General features: G+C 35.8%; 1 protein-coding gene across 30 annotated transcripts in view; it reads right to left on the bottom strand.

The window, feature by feature from the left end:
• Mhc (myosin heavy chain) overlaps positions 1-21,139 on the bottom strand; it is a 41,247-nt gene extending 20,108 nt beyond the window's left edge. For 2 of the 30 annotated variants that reach the window (XM_076621908.1, XM_076621896.1), the window contains exons 1-11: positions 21,022-21,137; positions 17,823-18,245; positions 15,940-16,083; positions 14,567-14,723; positions 14,216-14,442; positions 13,914-13,977; positions 13,427-13,525; positions 12,733-12,836; positions 7,889-8,026; positions 7,190-7,459; positions 4,311-4,481 (exon numbers count right to left, since the gene is read on the bottom strand). In XM_076621908.1, the coding sequence (XP_076478023.1) occupies positions 4,311-4,481; positions 7,190-7,459; positions 7,889-8,026; positions 12,733-12,836; positions 13,427-13,525; positions 13,914-13,977; positions 14,216-14,442; positions 14,567-14,723; positions 15,940-16,083; positions 17,823-18,029 (1,581 nt within the window). In that variant the 5' untranslated portion in view covers positions 18,030-18,245; positions 21,022-21,137. Of the gene's footprint in view, positions 1-1,124; positions 1,296-2,590; positions 2,762-4,310; positions 4,482-6,313; positions 6,485-7,189; positions 7,460-7,888; positions 8,027-9,744; positions 9,849-11,619; positions 11,724-12,732; positions 12,837-13,426; positions 13,526-13,913; positions 13,978-14,215; positions 14,443-14,566; positions 14,724-15,939; positions 16,084-17,822; positions 18,246-20,637; positions 20,794-21,021 lie in introns of those variants that run through there. The other 28 variants (XM_076621905.1, XM_076621899.1, XM_076621904.1 and 25 more) reach the window with 25 other exon arrangements.
• Between the last annotated feature and the right edge of the window lie 2,157 nt (positions 21,140-23,296).

The following is a 23,296-nucleotide window of genomic DNA, read 5'->3' as shown; positions in this document are numbered from 1 at the left end:
CAAATTACAAATGACAATTAATAGTAATATTTTATATAGCTACGTATTTTTAATTCTATTACTTTAATCCTTAACTTTACTACGCACAGGAACACGTAGAAGCTTCCAATCTGATATTTTTGACGATAATTAAAAATTAACTTTGTTCCGTTGAAAAAACTATAGTTTCACTACAAACCAATCAATTGCTTTATTTAGCGATAAGTAAACGTTACTCTCGATTATTATTTCAGTAATAAAATTATTCGACAGTGGGCGATGTTCGCAAGTACATCGTTTTTCTTTCCTCTTTGAATCTAAAATCGCCCTTACAGATACTTGGCAAACAAGTTTCTGTAACGAGTAACGTAGATTAAAGTTCGAATAGAATAATACGATGGAAATTAACGGACATGCAGGAATTTTCCCATCGAATCATTCGTCGTCGACGAGTTGATTTCACATCGTTGCTGCACAACGATCTTCTTTTTACTCATCGATAAAAGTACACAAACGCAAATAAACGCATGCTCATGCTGGTACCACAAAAAACAAGAAACAAGGAAAGCGTAGAAGCATCAAACAAGACGGTTATCGTTTGGCTGTTTGTCCTAGTTCTCCTACCTTTATATTCGGTTGATTCTCGCAAGACCGTACTAAACTCAAAATAAAATTTCATTCGAATTTCTTAAGTTGTTCTTATACAAGAGACAGCGTGTAATAGCTATTAAAGTATTCTACGGAATCTTTACAAGAAGAATTTAATATTTTGTACGTCCTTCGCGATATTTTTACGATAAGCATGCAAACGAAACGATGAAACGAGGAAACTAGGAGAAATTTTCAAACCGAAATGAGTTTGCCTTGATTTCGTTGTCGTCGTGAATCCGAGCAGCTTGACTATCAACACCTGACGCACATGTATGCAAAAGATATACGACATCACGAATCTATGAAAAAAGTTAGTGCAATGGGAAAATGCAGAATATAATAGCGTATGATCGCACTCGCATGCTGATGATATTTCTGTTTTGTTGTAAGCTATTCTCTTCGCAATTATCTTTTCTTTTGCAGCGACTCGCTATCGAATGTTTGAAGCTGTCGCCTCTCGTTCCCGCCCGTTCCATGCGACGATGCAACAATACCTTCTCGATCAGATCGATCGTTTGTTGTAGATCCATGCCAAAGTCAATGAAAGTCCACTCAATTCCTTCGCGTTTGTATTCTTCTTGTTCCAGAATGAACATATGGTGATTGAAGAATTGTTGAAGCTTTTCGTTGGTGAAGTTGATACAGAGTTGCTCAAAGCTGTTGTACTGCTCGAGACCAAGGAGGGGAAAAGCAACGGAACAGAAAACAGAGGTAAAAGACAGCTGTCATTAATGCTGCTTACGCAATAAATACTTTGCGACTTGTCAATGGAGAGAGATTCCTTATCGAATCTTTCTTTATCTTTTTATAGGAACAGGACGCATAACGGGGATATCGCTTAAGCACGACATAAGTTACACGTTATGTTTTTTCATAAGGAAAAAATTCTCCCGTTTCCCGTTGGTCTACTTCGAAACAATTAATATTTGGTTTTATCTTGAATTTATCCGTTATTGCTTGTTCTTCGCTCTTTTAATCGGATGGATCAAACGAGTCGTTAGATTCGAAGCAGACCTACGAAGAGTCAGGGAGGTGCTAAATGTTCGAAAATATGACGTAACATTAATTCACGTATATGAATGACACAAGGACATAAAAGTTTATCAATCGTATATCGATAAACCGTAGTTCTAAAGATTAAAGGCTATGTTTAAATCGATCGATTAAAATATGATAAAACATCGAACGCGATAATTATAACGGTCGATGACAAGGTTTTCATTCGAGAGAGGCGTATGACGTATTATTGTAATTACGTATATCGGAGCCCGGTTCGAATTTCACTTTTTAAATAATAAATGTACCATGTACGAGATTCTTCGCCAATAAACAAAGATTGTCTACATTTTTTTAAGTATTTTCTCTTTCTTCTTTCCTTTTCTTTATTTTCTCATTGGCATCTATGTCAAACTTATTTCGCAAATTGCATTTGCCGAAACTGTATATGCGCTTTAATTTGGAAAAATAACGATCATGAACCGTACTCTGTTAATTTTGTTGTTCACAGCAGATGGTTTTAATGAGCATCGAGAGGAACGAATTGAAAACGGACAGTGTTGCAACTGCCGTTGCCATTGCAGGGATGAACAAACACAGATAAAAGAGACAAGGGAAAGCAAGGTATAGAGAAACGAAGAAGAACAAGGTAGATGTATCGAATACCTTTGTTTTCGGTGTCAGCGAAAAAAAAATGGCAACAAAAGAAATACCCAATACTGTGATAAGAATAGATAAGCGTGAACAAAATGCGAGCTGATCTACCATCAGAATATCGACGACCAATCAAACAGGTTCTAATCATATTTTTGGTCAAAAGCTCTCGACAAACATCGATGATCGTTTCTATCGATCAGGCCGTTGGCCGTTTCTTCAATTTCTCGTGTTCTCCGTCTGTTTGTCAGTTTGTTTTGCTTTGCTTTGCTGCTGTACTTTTATCTTTCTGAGAAAAGTGCGGGAATACCTTCTCTATCAGTTCGATACAAGCGGCCAAATCCATGCCGAAGTCAATAAACACCCATTCGATGCCTTCTTTCTTGTACTCCTCTTGTTCAAGTACGAACATATGATGATTGAAGAATTGTTGCAGTTTCTCGTTGGTGAAGTTGATGCAGAGCTGCTCAAAGCCGTTGAACTGTCGTGTCGTTGTTATAACGCAACGAGCGTAGTGCGTGACACAGCGTGGCGAATCAGGAAGGATCAAAGGTGATATAAGGAAGGGGAGAGAAAGAGGCAGAAAGAGACCGAGAGAGAGAGAGAGAGAGAGAGCAGAAAACAAAGAGGAACAAAAGAACACAGTCAGTAGAGTAAGACCAATCGTTTACGATTAATTTCGGGTGATTTATTTTTGATCTTTGCAGCTTCTGGTTATTTCCATACTGTAAAAATTCTTCTATGTTTTATGAATATACAATAAAGAAAGATGATGATTCGAAAATTACGCTTTCGACCGTTGAAATTACGAAAAGGTCACGGTAATCAAGAGGAAGTAAGTATCGTAAAATAGTTGCAAACCAAATAGTCAGTCTTTTGAACCTTCGATGAATTTCCTCTTATTCGTATTCCTATGCATTATTGTATCAATATTAAATCAAGAAGCTGCAAAGACCGACAATAATGTATTTGTCGACGTATATTTAGCATACGTGTATTTCAAGCAGGAGCTACAATAAAAGGTAAGAAATCAATTCGCTTGATACTTTCGAAAACCATTGCTAAAATTACACATGTTCTAAAGTTCTAAACTGTGGTGTTCACACAAATAAATAGACAAATTTGAAACTCCTTGCATGAAAAGAGTATTCTTATTCGTACTAAGACGTGTGCGCTTAATTACACGATTGCTTTACTTTGTGAAAGTATAAAAATGTATAGAATAAAGATATGAAGTAATGAAATATCGAAGTAAAATGCTTGGGAGAATATCTGAACTGACAATAAGTAGAGGGTAATGAAAATGTGAGCAACTAAGACATCTGGGAACCATGTGAAATGTGTATAATATATATATTATAAAATATATAAAGCTGTATCACAATGTGTCGGAAATAATTGTAATATCCTATAGAAATGGAAAATATGGAATCTTGTAAATCCATGTATGATAATGAAAATGATCTAAATGTCATATGCAATAGGCTCGAATATAGATTTCAAAGGGACTGTTGAGAAATTTCGAAACGGATATAAAAATGAAATGAAACGATCGTGGTAATAATTATTCTTCGATGCCTTGTAAATATACGTATAATATATAGTGTAATAAAAGTATACGATGGAGACTATTCTAGCTTAAAAAGAGGTCAAATTTGATTAATGATTCGTGACAAAGTTATAGGAGTCGGGTAAATGATAATAAACAGTGGTATAAGATGCCTAAGCGAGACGAAAAATTGCTTGCATTTCACTGGAACGCGAAACCACACGATTCAAAAAAGGACAATACAAAATGGAAAAAAGATCATAAATAACATTTGCGATCAACTCATGAAAACAGTGGACGATCACTATTGCAGTTTGCCGGTAATAAGCGTTAAGTTGTGCGTTTATTAAAGATCCAACTGGTCTTTATGCGTGGATCCTTAGGCTGCATTCTTTTTTTCTGTTTATATTTTATTGTTCTCTATGGCTGGATCCGTCGTTTGGTCCGTTGCCATTCGATCGATTCATTTGTCTTTTTGTACCTTCTCGATCAATTCAATACACGCGAGGAGATCCATGCCAAAGTCTATGAATTCCCACTGAATGCCCTCCTTCGTATATTCTTCTTGTTCGAGGACGAACATGTGGTGATTGAAGAACTGTTGAAGCTTCTCATTGGTGAAGTTGATGCAGAGCTGCTCGAAGCTGTTGAACTGTTCGAGCAACAATCAGGCATGCTTTTTCGTCAATATGTACTACACCTGTATCACTTGTTCTTTGTTTTTCTTTCTTTTCGAGTATATTTCATACACTAGAGGACATACACGTACATACTTTATCCTCATTTTTGGTAAATCTTGTCAATGACACGAGGACCGGTTATCAATCAACGTTTTTATAAGTCAATCGACAAATTTTTCAACGTTGCTTGCAAAAATTTCCGATATCGTTATATTTTTAATCTTGACCATTGTCTTTTCGTGTTATTACATATGCATTAAATATCATAGTTTATTCCGTGAAATTCTCCCCGATGATCGACAAGATACTTGTCGCAATATACCGTGAAAAATGTTAATTGTCGATTGTCTCATATGCGACCTATTATCGTATATCGATATAACAGGTATCGTAAACACTTTCTCTGAAGGATAAATTCTCCAGTTTATAGAAAATTATTCACAAATCGTGAATGTTGTTATTTACAAGAAAGATAGAAGTTTGTCTGATAAATTCAAATATGTGTATCTGTATTCGAAAAAGCTCGTTGTTCAATCCATGATTAAATAAAAATCTCGTTAAATCTAATAGCTTTAACGATAGAAAACCGATTCGCTTAGACGATGAAATAGATTCGACAAAAGAAACTTGGTCACGTTTCGTGGAATTTGTTATGTTGCAAATATTTGAATTTATACAGAGAGGCTTTGTAAAACACTACTATACATGTATATTAGAGAAAAGCGTAATACTTGTTGTACTATCGTCTGGTACGTAGATATGTGTTTCAATACACATTCTTTGTAAACGTCTCCATCTACTTTTACACTTTCACCGAACTAATCGTCCAACATATTAGTCTACTTCCTATATGCAACAATTGACAACAAACCACCACTTTCAGTCGCTTTTTTCAGACGAATGCACCGTCCTGTTCCTCGATGGACAGTTGAACACGTATCGTATGTATTTTCAATAATAAGGTTAATACTAACTACAGTAACGTTAACGTTAATCGTCAATTACATTCTACGTAGTCCACTGTTGTGAAGTCCACTGTTTTTACCGTTTCAGAAGAAAAGAAAATGATGCCAATTATAAGATGACCCATGTATCGACGATGATGTAGCACGTATGTATATAAGTAAATAGGAACCAGAGGGACAACCACGTTCTATGCATAAACACTCGTTTCAACGAAAAGTTTTGAAACTTTCTTTGAACGTGCGCTTCTTTGAAAAACGATAAGAGGAGATAAAAGTAAAGATTTCAATTATTCGACAAACGTAATAGAAGAAGAGATTTCAATGCAATACCAGAAAACCGTCTTTTCAAGATGCCATACATATAGAAGAACGGGAATACATATACGAAAATAAGGTCTACTCAAAATAAGAAAGACAAAAGGGATCGGGTATAAATTCACAAATTCATTCGAGGGAACATTATCAAATATTTCACAGGTATAAAACAGGTTCCATGTCAAGGGCTATCAAAAAATAAGTTGGAGGAAACAAGTATTGAAATACGATCATAAACAAAATATCTTTGTAAACATTCAACGATTCATCTAGACAAAAATATGCATACTCGATGCAAACTCCAATCAGGGATATAATATTCGAGTTTCGTAAACTGGACGACAAGTCCGAGTTAGGAATCTCTAACTAAGGTGAAGGGCAAATCTCCTAATGAGACAAACCATCGCATTGTGGAATATTTTGTCTAAACTAAATCAGGTGGAACGGCATAACACAAAGGAAATAATCTACAAAAGACGTCGTAACAAAAATGGAAATTTATGAGTTTCACGCTCGGAGGCTACCTTCTCGATCAGCTCGATACAGGCAGCCAAGTCCATTCCGAAGTCAATGAATTGCCAGACGATACCCTCTTTCTTATACTCCTCTTGCTCAAGGACAAACATGTGATGATTGAAGAATTGTTGCAGTTTCTCATTGGTGAAGTTGATACACAGTTGCTCGAAACCATTATACTAAGAAATGAAATCAAACGTACGATTTTTGGGAATCAACAGAGACTCGAAAGCTAACGCAAACTAATATTCGAATGATCCTGAAAAAGCATCTTGAGTTCGCCTTCCCTTTAAAAAGTAATATCTTTTGTTTGGTAAGTGTGTAGAAATTCGTGTAGTACGATACTTTATCATTAAATATTTGTAGTTATACTACCTATCGTAACTCTGATTTTTCAAATAATAATCGTGTTTTTCTAGCACGTTGTACAACGGGTAACCTGACCGATTAAATTTGTAAGTTACTCGTTGTCAACGTGTATTCACGATACGTTGCTAAAAATATAATATATAGAAATAATCGGTTTGTGTTTCATGTTTCTAGCATTATTTGTAAGTTACATTGGCGATTTTTAAATGTAAGTAGAAAATTGCCTTTCTCTACGATACAATCGTATCTATAGGTATGAACGGCTTTTCGATATTTTTGGTACGAGTATATGTCTATACATAAGTGTATTATTATACATACGTATACGTACGTACATGTATTTCTATTTCAATTTGGAGTTCTTCAACCGTCTTATTATAAATGGAATATCGTAGCTGAGAAACAAGATCTAGCAACCATGGAATGATCTTGTTTGATAAAAAATCGCCAACGTGAAATATTTGTTCTCGATAGTGTATACATGTATTATGCGTGTGGTATTTAAGAAAACTTACGTCGAAGATTTCAAAACCGGCGATATCCAGTACACCGATGAAATGTTGCCTCTTTTGTTGCGTGTCCAGGGTTTCGTTACATTTTTTGACCAACCACTTAAACAGCCTGTCGAACATGGCCTTCGACATGGCACCCACCGAATATGCTACTTGATCCTTGTTACGACCTTGTGTTACGAACTCGTTACCGACCTTGATCCTTGGTTTCAACAAGTTCTTGTAAAGATCGGCACAGTCGCAACCAAGCAGTTTGGCGACACGTTCACCTTCCTGTCGGATGAAACAACATTTAGTTTGTGATTACGAGCAAAAAAAAAAAAACAGTACAGAATATAATAGTACGTTATTAATCGCGTTAAACTTATCGAAATTACGTCTGCATGGTATCATGGAGTCTACTATATTTAACATTCGTGATTAGCGTTATTGACTTTTTCTTTACGGCGAACTTTGATATTTCTATTTCTATTCCTATTTCTGATCCTCTAAATGTAAATGAAATTGATGCAAAGTTCGATGTTTTCGTTTGTAATCCTAAAAATGGAAAGATCGAGGAAAAATTCCATAGGCGAAACCTCGGTGAGGAGGTGGTACTACATCAAAGAGACAATTATCTAGACATTAATAAGTAGCCGATGCACTTTTGTGTCGAAATTGGTAGTAGGATAAATTAATTAGGATATTAAGAAGGATAAATACCTCGGTTCCGTCGGCTTCGGCTTGTTCTTCGCGACCTCTTTGCTTGAACTTCATACCACCCATGTGCATGACGGCAGCGGTGATCTTGTAAATGTCGTTCTTTTCTTCTTGAGTGAAGCCCAATACATCGAAAGCTTGCTATTATTGGAAAATAATAATTAAATACCATCGCACACAATGTCGTACCAGAAGTTACGAAATACGACAGAAGCTTTTATGATACTTTCATTATGCATGTGTTTTGTATATGCAAATTTCCCGCAAAGATAGTACATGTATAATTAATAAAGCTAATAATTAATAAAAGCTCTTTACGGGTAACAAATATATCTAACAAGATACTTCTGATACGATGACAAAATATTCACATTGGAAAAAATACAAGGTTATCGTTAATGGGACCACACAAGGATAATGGCAGATATAATAGCAGATATTTCTTTCAAAGAGACTACCGAAATCAAATTCCGTGACAGAAATTCTTGAAAAATCCTTCGATAGTCCCTTAGTACAATAATATTTTCGTGCCGTAAGCCAGATTTTTGCTGCAAAGCCGATGAAAATTTAGCCATAAAAACTAAGCTGATTTACGTCGAAAAAATGAAAAAGCGAAAGCAGAGCTTGTATTATATAGTCATTTTTTTTTTTTTATCGAAGCTTGCTCTTTCGTTAAAAAAGCCCGAATAAAAAAAAATATATATATATCGAAGAAAAATCATATCGAATAAAAATTCGAGAAAATCGATGTAAAAAGAGAAAATCTAAATGACAGACGAGAGAGAAAACGATGGAAGAAATTGGCGAAGGAAAATCGATGCGTATTCCTTTCAGTTTCCATCGCTTAGTTTACAAAGTCGCGAATCGACTCTCTCGTCGAAAGAAAAAGGATGAATCGACGCTCGATTCTCTGGTAAACATTTTTTGGAGAAAATTTCTGAAGAGATTCGATTCATTCGGATTCGCTATATTCGTTACCCATTCCGACTTCGGGTTTATTCCGTGACTGAAACTGCAAACGAACGCTGCTCTGAGGCACTCCGTGTCACCGACATTTCTCCAACCGTCGAGAATTTCCATCTCGAGGCCGTCTCAGTTGTTAGGAAAAACCAAGAACAAGGCAAATGGTGGATTTGTTAAATCTATCAGGGTTACAACCGAATAAACTACTAAAGAAATTCTCTTTTATCGACGTAACGATATTTGGAAGAACAGTTTAAATACAACTGATACGCAGTAGGTATTCGCGTTTCCGCAAAACCTAGACGATATTTTGTCGAAATAGTTTAAAATATCGTCTCGAAAGGGTTAAGGGGGGGGGGCAGACGATCGATTTCGATAGTAACATTTCGCACGTATGTACAATATACATACATACGTAGGTACGTCCGGGTTCAAAATTAGATTCGTAAACTCTTAGAGAATAGGTAGAAGGCAATTGGATAGTCCGGGATCAATTCTTATATACATGGAATCTCAGTTGCGAATAGTAACGAAAAGTTCTAGCTTATCTTTCCTTTTTTCTCCGTGTTTTAAAATTATAACTTAAAAATTGAAATTTTGCCGATTTTTCGCTCGAAATATCGAAATGTTGAACATGTATGAAACATCTATGAAAAGATAAAAAGCGCGTTAACGCGAATATTATGTTTGACAAGATTCGAAATTTCGTAGATTTCGTTCGAATCAAATGAATCATTTATTCGTTACTATTTATCCATTTTATAGATATGACAAAGAGAAAGATTTAAAAAGAAGGTATATACTACACGTGGAAATGTAAAAGACTGTACACGGAAGTACACAGAGAGAAGGTAGAGAAAAGTATGGATTCACGAATCCATTTCTCCGGGACTTACGTCCGTCAAAGTACATTCTTCACCGTCGTCGACGTTGGGGATTGTGATTTTTCCTTGAGACACGTTGACATAGTCGTATATGTTGTCGGATAAAAGACACATGTCTGCGAAGCAGTTTGAAAACAAATAAATCATGATATAATCGGTCTTTGGTTTGAAATTATTCGACGTTCGTAAATCCTAAATGATTCGAAAAATCGTTCAATTTGATCTCTTTTAACGATTAGAAAGATCAGAGTTTTGCATTGGGCGCTATTCTCGTTCGATGATTGAATAATTTCTTAGATAATTTCTTCTCGATAGATTAAGGAAGAATTGGCTGATCAACGAAGACCACGGTTGCTATCTCTGGTAGTTGTTTCGGGTTTTGTTGCGGATGTGCGAAAAATGTGTTGGCGCAATAAGAAAGAAAGATGCTGATCGGGGAGCGGGTGGACCCTGGGGGCTGGTTTTCGCTTTACCTCGAGTGGAAATGTTTCGAATGAAAGTATTCCTCCCCCAATCTCCCCGCACCCCGATTGCGGCGGCAGGAAGCTTTCGCAGGCGGGGCGCGAGGGGGTGATAAAAACCTCGGCCCAACTTTTCCATCACCTTGCCTCGTTTATTACTACGACTTTCAATTCGAAAAAAGCATTCCTCTTTCGCGATTGGAAAAATTCAAACAATAACATTTTGGCAAAGCGATTCGAAAAGTTCGCCAAGATCTTTTAGACACCGTGGGGTTGGACTTACGTCCGTCTCTTCCATGTCCGCGGCGTCGTTGACTCCCGGAATTCTGGTCTTACCCTGGCTAATGTACCAATAGTCCCCGATCCGGTTGCTCAGCAGGGTTAATTCTGCATTATTTTGTACAATGTTCAAGCTGCCTGCTTTACGAGCGTTGTATCGTTGACACTACTGCTTGCAATCGCTCTCGATTGTGCAATTTCTCTTTTTAATCTTTCAAAGTTATACATTTTTTTCTACCTTTTAATCGTTACTGTACGATTTGACTGACAAAATATCATGAGCAATTGCAAGATGCGCATGAGAGAGAGAGAGAGAGAGAGAGGATAGAAAATGAATGAAAACATGTGCCAAATGATTTGCAATAGGCTGAAAGAAGAAGAGCAATAGAGAGAAGAAAGAAGAAACAAAAATATAGGAACAACGATAAAGAGAAAGAGAGAGAGAGAGAGAGAGAAAGACAGAACAGAACATAGAAATAAGAGAAATTAAAAGCAAAAACAATGTTCTTCTGTTGTTGCCGTTCTTGCCGGTAATATTATTATGTGTGCTGTTAAAAAGAATATGAATTAGTTACATTTTAATAAGAAATGATGTGCTGAAAGAAACAGACAGAGAAAGAGATAGAGACAGAAAGAGAGGAAGAATATACGACAAACAGTGATAAATCTCATCACATATACTAAATTATTACGGAAACCAAAGACGATAACACGAAGCTTGATGAGTTGTTTCGCTTCTGTAGAAAGAATAGATTGCTAGTAAGGTAGTATATAAAGTAGTACATATAGGGAGGAATTTAGTGGCAATTTTCAAGATGAAACTATTCACGTTTTAGCTATATAATACCTACTAATGAAATTTTTTAAGCATCAGTTCTCTTCTTTAGATTATTCTTTGAATTTAGAAAAAGAGAGAGAGAAAAAAAAAGACACAAAATATCATAAAACCTGTACCTGTATGCTTTGGATAATTATTAAAGCAAAAGCCTATTTTGTCCCTTAAAAAAATTAAAAGTTAATTTTAAGATCAATCGATAGTTGCAAATGTCCAATGTGTATGTCTGTTTCATAGCTTTATGTAACGTGAACTTTTCGATCTCGAAAATCGCGGAGAAGAGTGCTTGACCGGTCAAAGGGAAGCACTTACATCGGTGATTAATAGTTCCTCGCCATCATCGAGGCCAGGAATAGTCGTCTTCCCTTGTGAGACAAAGTAGTAGTCATGGATGTTGTTGGACAGCAGCAACATTTCTATAGGTGACCAAAAAAGAACAGAAACAAACATGCAGGTATTAACTACAAGTGAGGGTGCCATGTTTCCTGGTGGCTTTCCTTCGAAATGCATCTACAAGGGCTGGTTTATACATAAACTTGTATCGAAAGAGAACGATTTTGTCAAAAAAATAATCGCCCAGTAAGTCGTCTGGAATTGTTAACTCGAACAACTTGCCCTATAGCAGTTGTTTCGGGGAGCTTATTTCCTAAATTGTCTCTCCGTATATACAGACGTTCACGTAGTACGTATATCTTATTTATATACATACATGTACAGTATATTTCACGCGTAACAAGTACTTATGAGGATAAATCTACTAAAACCGAACGATTTTCAATGATACATAGCTTTCGTTCTATTTCCGTATTCGTTCTATTTACGGTCAATTAGGACAATTTAGGAGATCTCGATTCTAATATTAATTTTCATTAATAAGTAATCACAAGAGTAAGAGTAGCGTGCGGCATATTTCTTTGAAATACCGCATAATGTTTTCGTTTAGCACGACTCCTTTTCAACATTTCTCCGTTGACATTGCAACTACAGATTTCGGCGAGTCCTGTACTTTAAAAGGACGTTATCGAAAATAACTCAAGGATTACTAACTGAGAGAAATACAAAGGTTGCGATCGACGATAATTTCATACGTGATCGAATAGACGAGTATAATTGAAAAATTGAAGTGAAATGAGTACAGATCGAATAAGAGAGATATACGCCACCTTAGTATTTCTCTTTTCCAGAAGATATATAGGAGACGTTACAATAAGTCGCATTATCCATCCTAGTACTACAAACAGCGAACAGTCAAAGAAACTCAAGAGAAAGGGCTGTTTGGGAAAAGAAAATCGAAACAGAAATAACAACAACAGAAGCCTTAAAGAGTATTGGCATCTAGTGTAGCAAATAGGTAGGACAAAAGGTAGCAAGGGAGACAGAAAGTGAAAGATGCCTATAGCCCTGGCATAATTGTCAGGTTCTTACGTCGGTCAAAGTACACTCCTCGCCGTCGTCGACATTTGGAATCGTAGTCTTGCCTTGAGAGACGAAGTAGTACTCGTGGATGTCATTCGAGAGGCAGCACATTTCTATATAGAACGAGGATCAAAGAAGTAAGAAAATCTGACAGAATGAAAAAAGTAGATCCAGGATAGTTGGTATACCGTTGGTTCAACCGACTATATATCAAATACTTTCGATTCCGAGACAGTTCTGCTACAACCTGACGCTTTCTCTAGCTTCGAGTTTCTAGTTTAAAAACTAGAGTTTTTCTTTCTATTGGGAAATAAGGGCAGGAGAGAATAGGACAGTTTCTGAAACGATTTTTATCTGTGAGCGATATTAAAGATATATCGCTAACATAAAATTCCGTAAATCGTTTCGCTTGGTCTTCGTTGGAAGTTTTCAAATTTTCCTATCTCGTATTTGTCCAATTTTATCTATCGGACTATCACCCTAATATGCATATGCTCACAGGCACAAAATACATAATCTGAATAAAAGTTTCCGAAATAGGATCGACGATGACCGTCTTTCGTCCTAAAAACGATCTTCGATGCACCAAGTGAGTTGCTGTATTAAAAAGTCTCATCTGTTACTAAATATAGCAATAGAATAACGTACAATAATATGTTTCTGCATATTTATAATCTCTCAATTATGGACTGAATAATCTTACCCTTCAAACCGGGGACCGAGCCTGACATCATTTGGTAGAAGATGTGATAAGAACGTTCAAGAGCCTGTTGAGAGATGACACGAGCTTTCTCCAATAGATCTGTACACAGAAAAATAGATTTATTTTTAATCATAGAAGATAAAGAATTGCTTTTACGGAAATTTAAACGAGTTGATAATTGCGTTTGTAATTGCGTTTGTCATTCGGAAATATCGTTCGTGGTGCAATCGTCTCTATATGGTATGCATGATGCAAATTGCGATAAGATAAAACCAAACGTACGTGCAACGATTATATTACTTAAAAACAGCGATAATGGATCGAAGCCAACTACGTTTCTATCGAAATTAAACTATTTATACATACTTATATGTATAGATTTATTACAAAAAAGATCGATCCAACTCTCTATCCTATTTATCGTGAGAAGAACCCCGATAGCAATTGACGTATGTACATATATGGAAAATTTCAAGTAAAAACTTACAGGTCTCGATATCGGCACCAGCCAATTTTCCAGTGGGGCCAAAGTGAATACGGATGAATTTACCCTATTCGATAAGAGGAAAGCCTTTTTTAAATTTGTCTTTAATCGAAGATAATAGATATAACGTTATTCGACTTATTATTCGAGCCTTATGTATCGTTATATTTCTTTTTTATACGATTAATTGCGATTAAATGCAAATGTAAAAATTGAAAATTTATATATAGCTTCTAATAATTTGTTAATAATTTGTATATTATTGTTGTGTCTGATATCGAAAGGAAAAATAAAGAGAGACTTACGAAACGCGAGGAGTTGTCATTACGGACGGTTTTAGCATTACCGAACGCTTCCAAGACAGGATTGGTTTGCACCACCTGATCTTCCAGGGAACCTTTCTTCTGGGAAGTGTCGTCGGCTTTCTTAGTCGAGGCACCGACAGTGGCGAAATACGCGATTACTTTCTTCGTATTCTCAGTTTTTCCGGCACCAGATTCGCCGGTAATCAACATGGATTGATTTTCACTGTCTGTGAAAGGAAACGAATTACAGTTACACGGATGAAATTTGCTAACACCATTTTTTAGCGCTTATTTCGGCATACTTCGAGACCCCATCAGTAGTGGTAGCGCAACAGTTCGAGTAATACTTACTGGTAAGCATATTGACATAGGCTCCATCAGAAATGGCAAAAATGTGCGGTGGCACTTCGTTACGTCTTTTGCCTCGATAAAGTTTGGCGCATCTATGAGTATATACGGGAAATCTTTTGTAGGGATTGATAGCTACACAGAAGAGGCCAGAGTACGTCTGAAAATAACAATCGAACATTGTACGAAAATAGGTTTCATCCGTTCGAATTTGATAAATCGTCAAAAAAACAACGTTTTTCATATAATAAAATATAATAAAGAAATCGACCATGTTTATCGACCATTTCCTTTAGTCAAAATTTCTTTCACAATTTTAAATCACACAGGGCTTTGTAAGAAACAACATTCAAGTTGAATAAACTCGGTCTATTCGTAAACCGAGCAAAAGTCGTATTTTACATAATTTAGAAATCGGTGTTTGATTCTTTACGCATACATACACATATGCGTCCATCGATATATGTATTCGTATATGCAAGTAAAACTATACTACATTTTTTAATAAATATCGCGCTTTAACCAATTTTATACTTTAATTTTGTCAGTTTCAAAATTCACAACTACATTCAGAACAACTTTATATGTACATTTAAAAAAATATTTAACAACACTGATTTTAACACTATCATCGATATAATTGTTAATAAAAGAGTTTTGTTTTAGAATAAAAACTCGAATGAGATTTTTATTCCATCTATAAGTAACTCGTGTTTAGAGACGAGAACTGTGTCGTATATATATATATATATATAGGTACACGTTTGTTTTATTATCTCTGGATATAAAGGAAACAATTTGCATAAAGAACGATCATAAAGAAGAATCGATAAATTCGATTGGCCTCTTTTTAGCAATTTTTTTGAAAACAAAGAAGGAAGCAGCAATGCGTCGCTACACGTATAAGTGTTTTATCAGACGACGTTTGTCAAACGATGCTGCGTATGACGAAGGTGATCATGCATTTGGAAGAAAGTACAATACTCGGAAATTCGAAGGTTCGTGCGTATTGCCAGCATGATGGATAACCAAACGAATTGGAAAACTTCAATGTATTTTTAGCGTGACATTTTAGTCCATCGAAATACCTGTAACCGATGTCTTCAGCTTCTAACATGCAGTTTCATCCGAATCATAGTTCGGGGTAAAGTTCTTCAAGAAGAAGATAAAGAAGAGGAAGAACTCGGAGGAAAAACGTGGTGGCACGTCCAGGTGCTTTATCCAACGTTTTCGAAGTTCGAGCAACAAATGTTTCCATTTACGGAAAGCGAAGGAAGGCAAAAATGAAGAAACCAAAAAAAAAAAAAAAGGAAATGTAGATACGATGCCACGAAAAACAGCAAAGGGGAATCTCTCCGAGGATGAAATAATCTTACGTAGATGAGTTTGGCGTAATAACGTTGTTTCAAATTGTGGAGGACCGAAGCATCGTTGAGGTAAGTTAAATTCGACATATCCTCGGCTTTTTCATATTTCGGTGGATTTACTTGCTGCAGCTGGTCCTTTTTGAAGTCCTTGCTCTAATTTAATGAGAAAAAAGATATTTCGATTAGCGAAAGTAGAAGAAATTGAACTTACGTAAATTAAGTTGCTGTAGTAACGTTGTTTCAAATTGTGTAACACGGACGCCTCGTTCAGAAATGTCAAATCAGCCATATCCTCGGATTTCTCGTATTTCGGCGGATTCACTTGTGCCAATTGGTCCTTGCGGAATTGTTTCGTCTGTACGGGCATTGCTTTTTTGTGTAAATATTTCATTCTAATCTGCTTTATCGTACGATTCGACCGTTTCAAACTTATCACGGATATTCGACGATATCGTCACGTTATTTGGAAAATGTTTCAATTAATTAATCGCACAAAACGGTAATGCTTGTCATTTCATTATTTTAATTACGAAACTCTATTCTAATGAATCATTATAACTATGTAATTAAACGATAAACCCATATTTCTTGGCTAAAATTGTTTTTAAATTTTAGTACCTTGTATCTTTTCTACAAGAAAATAAAAGAAGAGCAGTATTTTTATCACGAATAACTATCATTAAGAATTGAGGGAATATTATTACGAAATAACTGGTAATTTGCTCGCATTAACGATCGATATGCCGAATACTTTTGTAAAAGCAAACAGTTGGTAGTTTCCATGAAATTCTTCTCGGATCAACTCGTGTTTAATCGAATAAATCATTTTAAACGAATGTTAGATTAAAATATTTCACATCGGTTTCAAGATATATAAATGTATTTTAGTTACTGTTTTAATATATCGGGAATTCAATTTGAGTAAAGGTTTCATATATCCCCTGATTCTATCTCTTCCGATAAATATATTAATACCTCTCTCTCTCTCTCTCTCTCTCTCTTTCGTTTTCGATGCTCTAAAAATATGTCGACCCGCGTTTCGTGAAGTGACGTTTCAATTTATTATTACCAATGGTAGCGAGGATGCTAACAATAGCATTTCAGCATTGGTTGACGAAGAGAAGGTAGGGTTTGCTGAACCATTATGTAATCCAACATGTAGAAGCGAGGCATTTTGTACATCACTGTGTCCCGAGCCGAACAAAAATAACCGCTACCGCCGAAATCACGGAGAACACAACTAAAAAATCTAAGAGAGAGAGAGAGAGAGAGAGAAAGAGACCATATACATATATAGGTACATACATGATATGAATATTGCACACTTCTCCCTATTTATATCGAGCTTGAAAACTTCCGGTAGTAATCTCGATTCGTGATAAATTGTTAAAATTTTACACGTACACGTACTATGTACACGTTTTCCGATACGTCTGTCTTGATTTATAAAGGTTTTGATTTTAATAAATTTGGATGTCGGAACGTTAAATGATAGTAAACGCTTAACAGCTACCGAGCGGTTTTTACCTCTGCCAAAAATAGCGTTTCGACGGAGTCTGATACGATGAACCTCTACTATTTTGGTTTCTTTTTACACGTAGGAAGCATTGGCTTCTACCCTGCCATACATACTACAATTCTATCCGATTTAGGCGATAGAGGAAAAGACACGAAACAAGAAAATATTTACTTTGTTCTTCCTTTCCTACTTGGTAATCCGCGAATCGTTGTTTCACAAAATTAAAAATGTTTTAACAAGTTCGTAATAAAAAATGTATCGACTACTGTATCGAACTTGCAGTGGAATTGGATATTTTCTGTCGGATCAATTTAAAGCGAGGAAAGGTGAGAAATACGAGAGATGTAAAACTAAAAGGTGAAAGGTAAATTACCTCGCCGCCAGGTAACGTGACGGAAACGATATCACCCTTGGTTGCTTTGATTTCACCAAGAACATAGCCTTCCTTCTCATCCGGCACCCAGCACGCCTTTTTCGCATCGTATGGTTTCGTCTGGTCGATTCTCTTCTGCTCGAGGGAGACAAAGAGGTACGGGGTTGGATCAGGATCCTCTCCTTCTTGTGGCTTCGGCTTCGGCATCTTCGATTATTTCCTTTCTATTTGAATAATTTACTTCTCTACTTCTATCCTCCTCTCGCTCCCAGGAAGGTCTACGTGCCTTTTACGTCGTTGTTTTCCCACGTATCGCACGGTGGGAAGAAACTTCCTTGTTACTTCGTTTCTTCGCTCTTATTCTCGATCCTCGGAGAATTCGGCGGCGGACGGACTACTTCTGGCGGCACGATCTGGGCGGCCCTATTTTACAAACAATCAGTCCCGTCAGTTATTATTAATTTACTTCCACGAGGACTTCTTCGTCTTCCTTGTGAATTGTTATCTACAGAAGCAAAATATGATATACGATACACGATACACGGTACACAGTACACAATACACAATACACGATACACGATATACGATATACGATATACGATATACGATACACCATACATCATACACGACACATCGATATTATCAGTAATTGCTCTATTACAGTAAATGTTAATAGCTTTTTATTCTTTATTCTCTCTGTTTTCTATTCTTTTCAGTTTGATTTTTCACGCGAAATTATGTTTGCAATAAAAACAAACTACCAAGTGGAAATTTTCCGAAAATTTTTATATAGAGATATAGAAATATAGAAGATTTAGTTATCAGAATGTAGATAACAATTTCGAAATATGTAAATATTTTTTCTCGTCTGGCAGTCATATGAAAATTTCATTTTGCTAGTATTATTCTTTCGAATGATAGATAAATCGATTCTTTACACTTTATACAATATTATCTGCAGGTCTGAAAGTTCTTTCTTTTTTTGAAATTATTACAATAAGACTGAAATATAATATAATAACGAAGAAATGTAAAGATACTGCCAGTTAACATAAATAACCCGTGCAATTCGATACAGAGAACATTTGACAATATGGTTAGTCGATGCTCGTATGAATTATATTCGAAGCCACACACATACACACATTCCCCTCTTATATATGATCAATTAGTATTATTAGTATTATTAGATTAATTGAGATATATATATGATTAATAACACGTAAATTACTGTACGTTTTGTTTAAATCAAAAGTAGGTGCTATCATTGTATTATTATTATTGTTGTTGTCGTTGTTGTTGTTATTGTCATTATTATTTATTAATATTGTTAATTATTATTCGTATGAAAAACTTTTAACGGCTAGAAGACGTTGCAATTATAAGCGGGTTGCGTAACGATACTGTTCTTCGATGGTCGAAGGAAAGTCACGCAATAACGTAACGTTAAAAGGAAAGAAAAAGGGAGACTCCTGTACATACACATATATATTTCAATTTTCCACTTTTCCACTTTTTCATAATCATCTTGCTGCATAAGTTTTTACTTGAAAAGTAGGTAAGCGAAATAAAGAGGTAGATGAAGAAAACCCAGAAATTTGGATATGACCGATCGTACGAAATATATCCGCATGTAGAAAAGAAGGACGGCAGAATCACGAAAATCAAATTAAAAGAGAAATAATTACATAACAAAATGCATTAGGTATTGGAAATAAGTCGAGCGAAAGAAGAAAATTTGAAATAAATTCCGTTGGAAACAATTGTTTCTAGTTTCGAAATCAAAGAAATTTTGAGAAAGTCATAATTTGCATTATGTAGAAAATATTGAAATCGAATAAACGGATGAAAGAATGTTGTTGGTTAAAAATTGAGAATCAGTCGAGCCGTTGAAACAAGACACCGGGTTTCGAACCCGTCCAAAAAAAGTAACATGCTTCTAGAGCTGCATAACGGAAATAAGATGGCAGGCGCGCTACATCTTGTTCTCGGTTACGGATCATGTGTTTTCAATTTCACGCACGTTCGATAATTATGGATTTCTCTCTGATTCGATACGGCGTCAAAAAACTAAATATCGTGAGAAAAGAATTTTACCCTAAAGTACAGTAAAGAAAGCATAAAATGCGATATCAGAGATAGAGAATGAGAAATTTGTCAAAATGCGGAAGAAGAAGGAAAACCAAGTCTTGAGATGCAAACTTATTCCTTGAAATTTCTTGTAACTTGAAATTTGTACACATTGCGTCGCACTATTCAGCCTATAAAAGGCGCGCTGGCTGATCAAAGAAGAGGAAAATCAAAGAACGCTTCGTACTGTATGGGATGGTACGTATCTCTGGATGAGAAAATTGCATCGCGTTGCCTTCAGGATCCTTTCGTTAGAATACACCGTAATGTCGCACTGTTCTCCGGATATTCATCACCAATGACGTCACCGATGGCCGTTCAAACTCGCGAAACTCGAAAAGTACCACTGTGTTCTGCGCTCACGGATACGTATATTATAAACGAGGAAAAATCGCGAAGAGAAAGCGAAAAATTTGAAGAAGACGGAAAAAAAATCACTGTCCTTTTGTGTTTCATTTGTCACCAAAAGAAGGACCACGCACAAAATTGTCCCTCTCTCGAAACGATATCAGTTGCTCGGTAATAAAATAAGGACTACACCTCAAGATTAACGTCAATCACACGTTCGAGACTTAAGCTCGAATATCACTAGCGAGATCTAAACTGTATCCACAGTTATTTCCCCCTTTCCACTACTAAGAGAAAAAGTAATTACTAAACGATGAATCACACTTTACTTTTTTACCTAAAAAATCCTTCGTGAAAAAGGGTGGTTTGCAAGACTGTGGACTATAAGATCACTAGACACTGCGGGTCAGACTAGGTTGCATATTAACGAGTCCTGGCGAAATCCCCTAGGCTTCTCTCACAATCACGAGTTCGTTATACTTTTTGTTTCCTTCTTTTCTTTCCTTTTCTTTTCTTTTCTTTTCTTTTCTTTTTCTTCGGATCGGAATTGATCTCGTTTCTTTAAAGCTCTTCTATTCGTCTTTACGATTTCTATACGTCTCCCTTTTCGCTTTTCTTTTCCATTTGCCGTTCCAAGTATCGAGCGTTAATGTTGTGTGTCGTGTAATCAAAAAGAGAAAAAAATCTAACAATCGGACGAACACCGACGTTTTGCACTTACGTTAGAGAGCCGTTCTGTCGGGGAAACGAGCGGGGGCTCCCAATATAAGCGCGTGCAACGTGATCCTAGAATATAACGAGCTCGACGATTGGTCGGTCTTCTTGACCAATAAGAAACCGCGTTAGTTCCGGGGCCAATCTACCTTTTTAGGCGGAGATGATACCAAAAGTGTGACAAGGGGTGGCCACGGAAAGCTACAACCGCCTCGATCGGCCGAGTGAGATGAAAATAGATGTCGAAACGAGACAGGGAATTACCTTCAGCGGGCTGATTTTCTGGCATGTCCATTTTTTTCCTCTCTCCTGTGCTTCAACCCTATCTTACTCTGTTTCCTCTCGACCCTGATTTTCTATCCTATACTTTGCTCAAACATCCGCCCGATATCGAATCGTTCCAACATCGAGCATCCTTCATCTTCCAATCGAGTAATCCGTAGCAGTAGATACCCAGTTTTTCATATACCGCATCAAGATCACTGGTACACGTGGAAGACGCACGTGCTCGATAATAGCTGCAGCAAACACATATAAATTACGCCGACTTCTTCGTAGTGTCCTTTTGCGCCATTATGGCTGGTTCTTTTAACAAATTTTCCTTTCTCTCACGGACCATTTCTTTCACGATTTTTTATATTTTACTATGACATACTTGCAGCGCTTTACACTTTTACTTATTATGTAAGAATTGATATACAAAACACTAAAAATTTGTTCTTTAGAACGATCAGATACTTTGGAACGTTAAATTGTTCGTCTGTACGTCAAAACATCGTTGCATGTACATTTTCCATCTCGTTTTTCTTGATAAGCGTTTCCTCATTTTTCAACAAAACTGTCTTTCCATTTATCAAATATTTACCAATGGAAAGTACCTAATAATCTTTTTAGAAAAGCAATGCTATTTTTTATTAAGAAATTGTCGTTTTACAAAAGTATAAAGTTACAAAATCTATGCTAGTAATTCGATCATTTTTTACTACAGGTATAAAAATATAATCCCTTGAAGATGAAAAGGAAACCGTTCGGTCGTTTTATATATACATTTGCTATATTACGCAAATTTAATGCATAGAATATACACGTACATTCAGGAATTTAAGTTGATTAATCATCGTTCTAACCACTCCATGCATATAACATAGTTTCCATCGTAATATTAGTTATTAATGCGAATTTCTGTTTTTAATAATATCACTTCCTATTTAAAAACTTTTACAATACCTAATTAACACAATTAAATAGTATCTCGTTTATTATAGGTATAATACAACGTTAGTTCAACGTTGAGAAATATCTCAACGATCTTATCAGACGCACAAAAAAAGCTTTGTATCTATGTACATAGGATCTGCCAATGGAAGCTGCAATGGAATCGTCCGTTGTTTTATTCGTTCATTATTTTTCTGCGAAATAACATTGCGATTCATTCGTTCGAAAGGCCGAATATCTGTTATCGAACATTGGCCAGAATATTTAGTGGCTTTCTACCAGAAATATTTGGCAATCTTCAGTAATTGACCTCATTAGCGTTTACTTTTGCATTAGAGCTCTACAAATTATGTGCCTATCTTTATTCCTCGAGAGGACAGCTTTTTTCCTAATTCCTGTTGTGCCAGGCGAAAATTACAATTTTCATTCGTTTCTTTATTTTTATTTTAGAAATGAAAGATTTCTCCTTCTCTTTCTTTTCACGGTTATATCTATGTTATTTACATGCTGTTCTTATTTTTATTATTTAACAGATATTAAATAGTGATGTTAACCATATATACGTATGAAAGTGATTGAAATTTTTATAGAACATCGTAATATCATAATTCCTTATCTTTTTTAAGCGAATTAATTCTATAAAAAAAGCTTAATGTCCTATTAGACATTTTTGTATGCACAATGTATCAGTTTGAAATAGCATGTGATATTCCGATGATATTATGGATAACTTGACTAAATTTTTAATAGCAAGCTGACATTAATATTTACACTCGTAAATTAGTAAAATGTGGAACTGTAACTATGCTTAAAGCTTCGCAAGCCATAAACGCCATGAACAATATGTTAATGTTAACGTGGAATGTTGAAGGTAGAAACGTTTACAGATTAAACGATACAGAACAAAAGTTTGCTTTATTTAACGATCCAGAACATCATTTTCACTATTATTTTCATGACGCATTTGATTCGCCAATTGAACCTAATTACATACAGTTTCGTTCAAAGGTATAAGCATATTTGCTCGATTACAATAAGTATGTATTTAGGACAAGTTATGAAATACT

Source organism: Bombus vancouverensis, chromosome 9, assembly GCF_051014615.1.
Source record: "Bombus vancouverensis nearcticus chromosome 9, iyBomVanc1_principal, whole genome shotgun sequence".
Classification (NCBI taxonomy): domain Eukaryota; kingdom Metazoa; phylum Arthropoda; class Insecta; order Hymenoptera; family Apidae; genus Bombus; species Bombus vancouverensis.
This window is presented reverse-complemented; position numbering and strand designations above follow the sequence as displayed.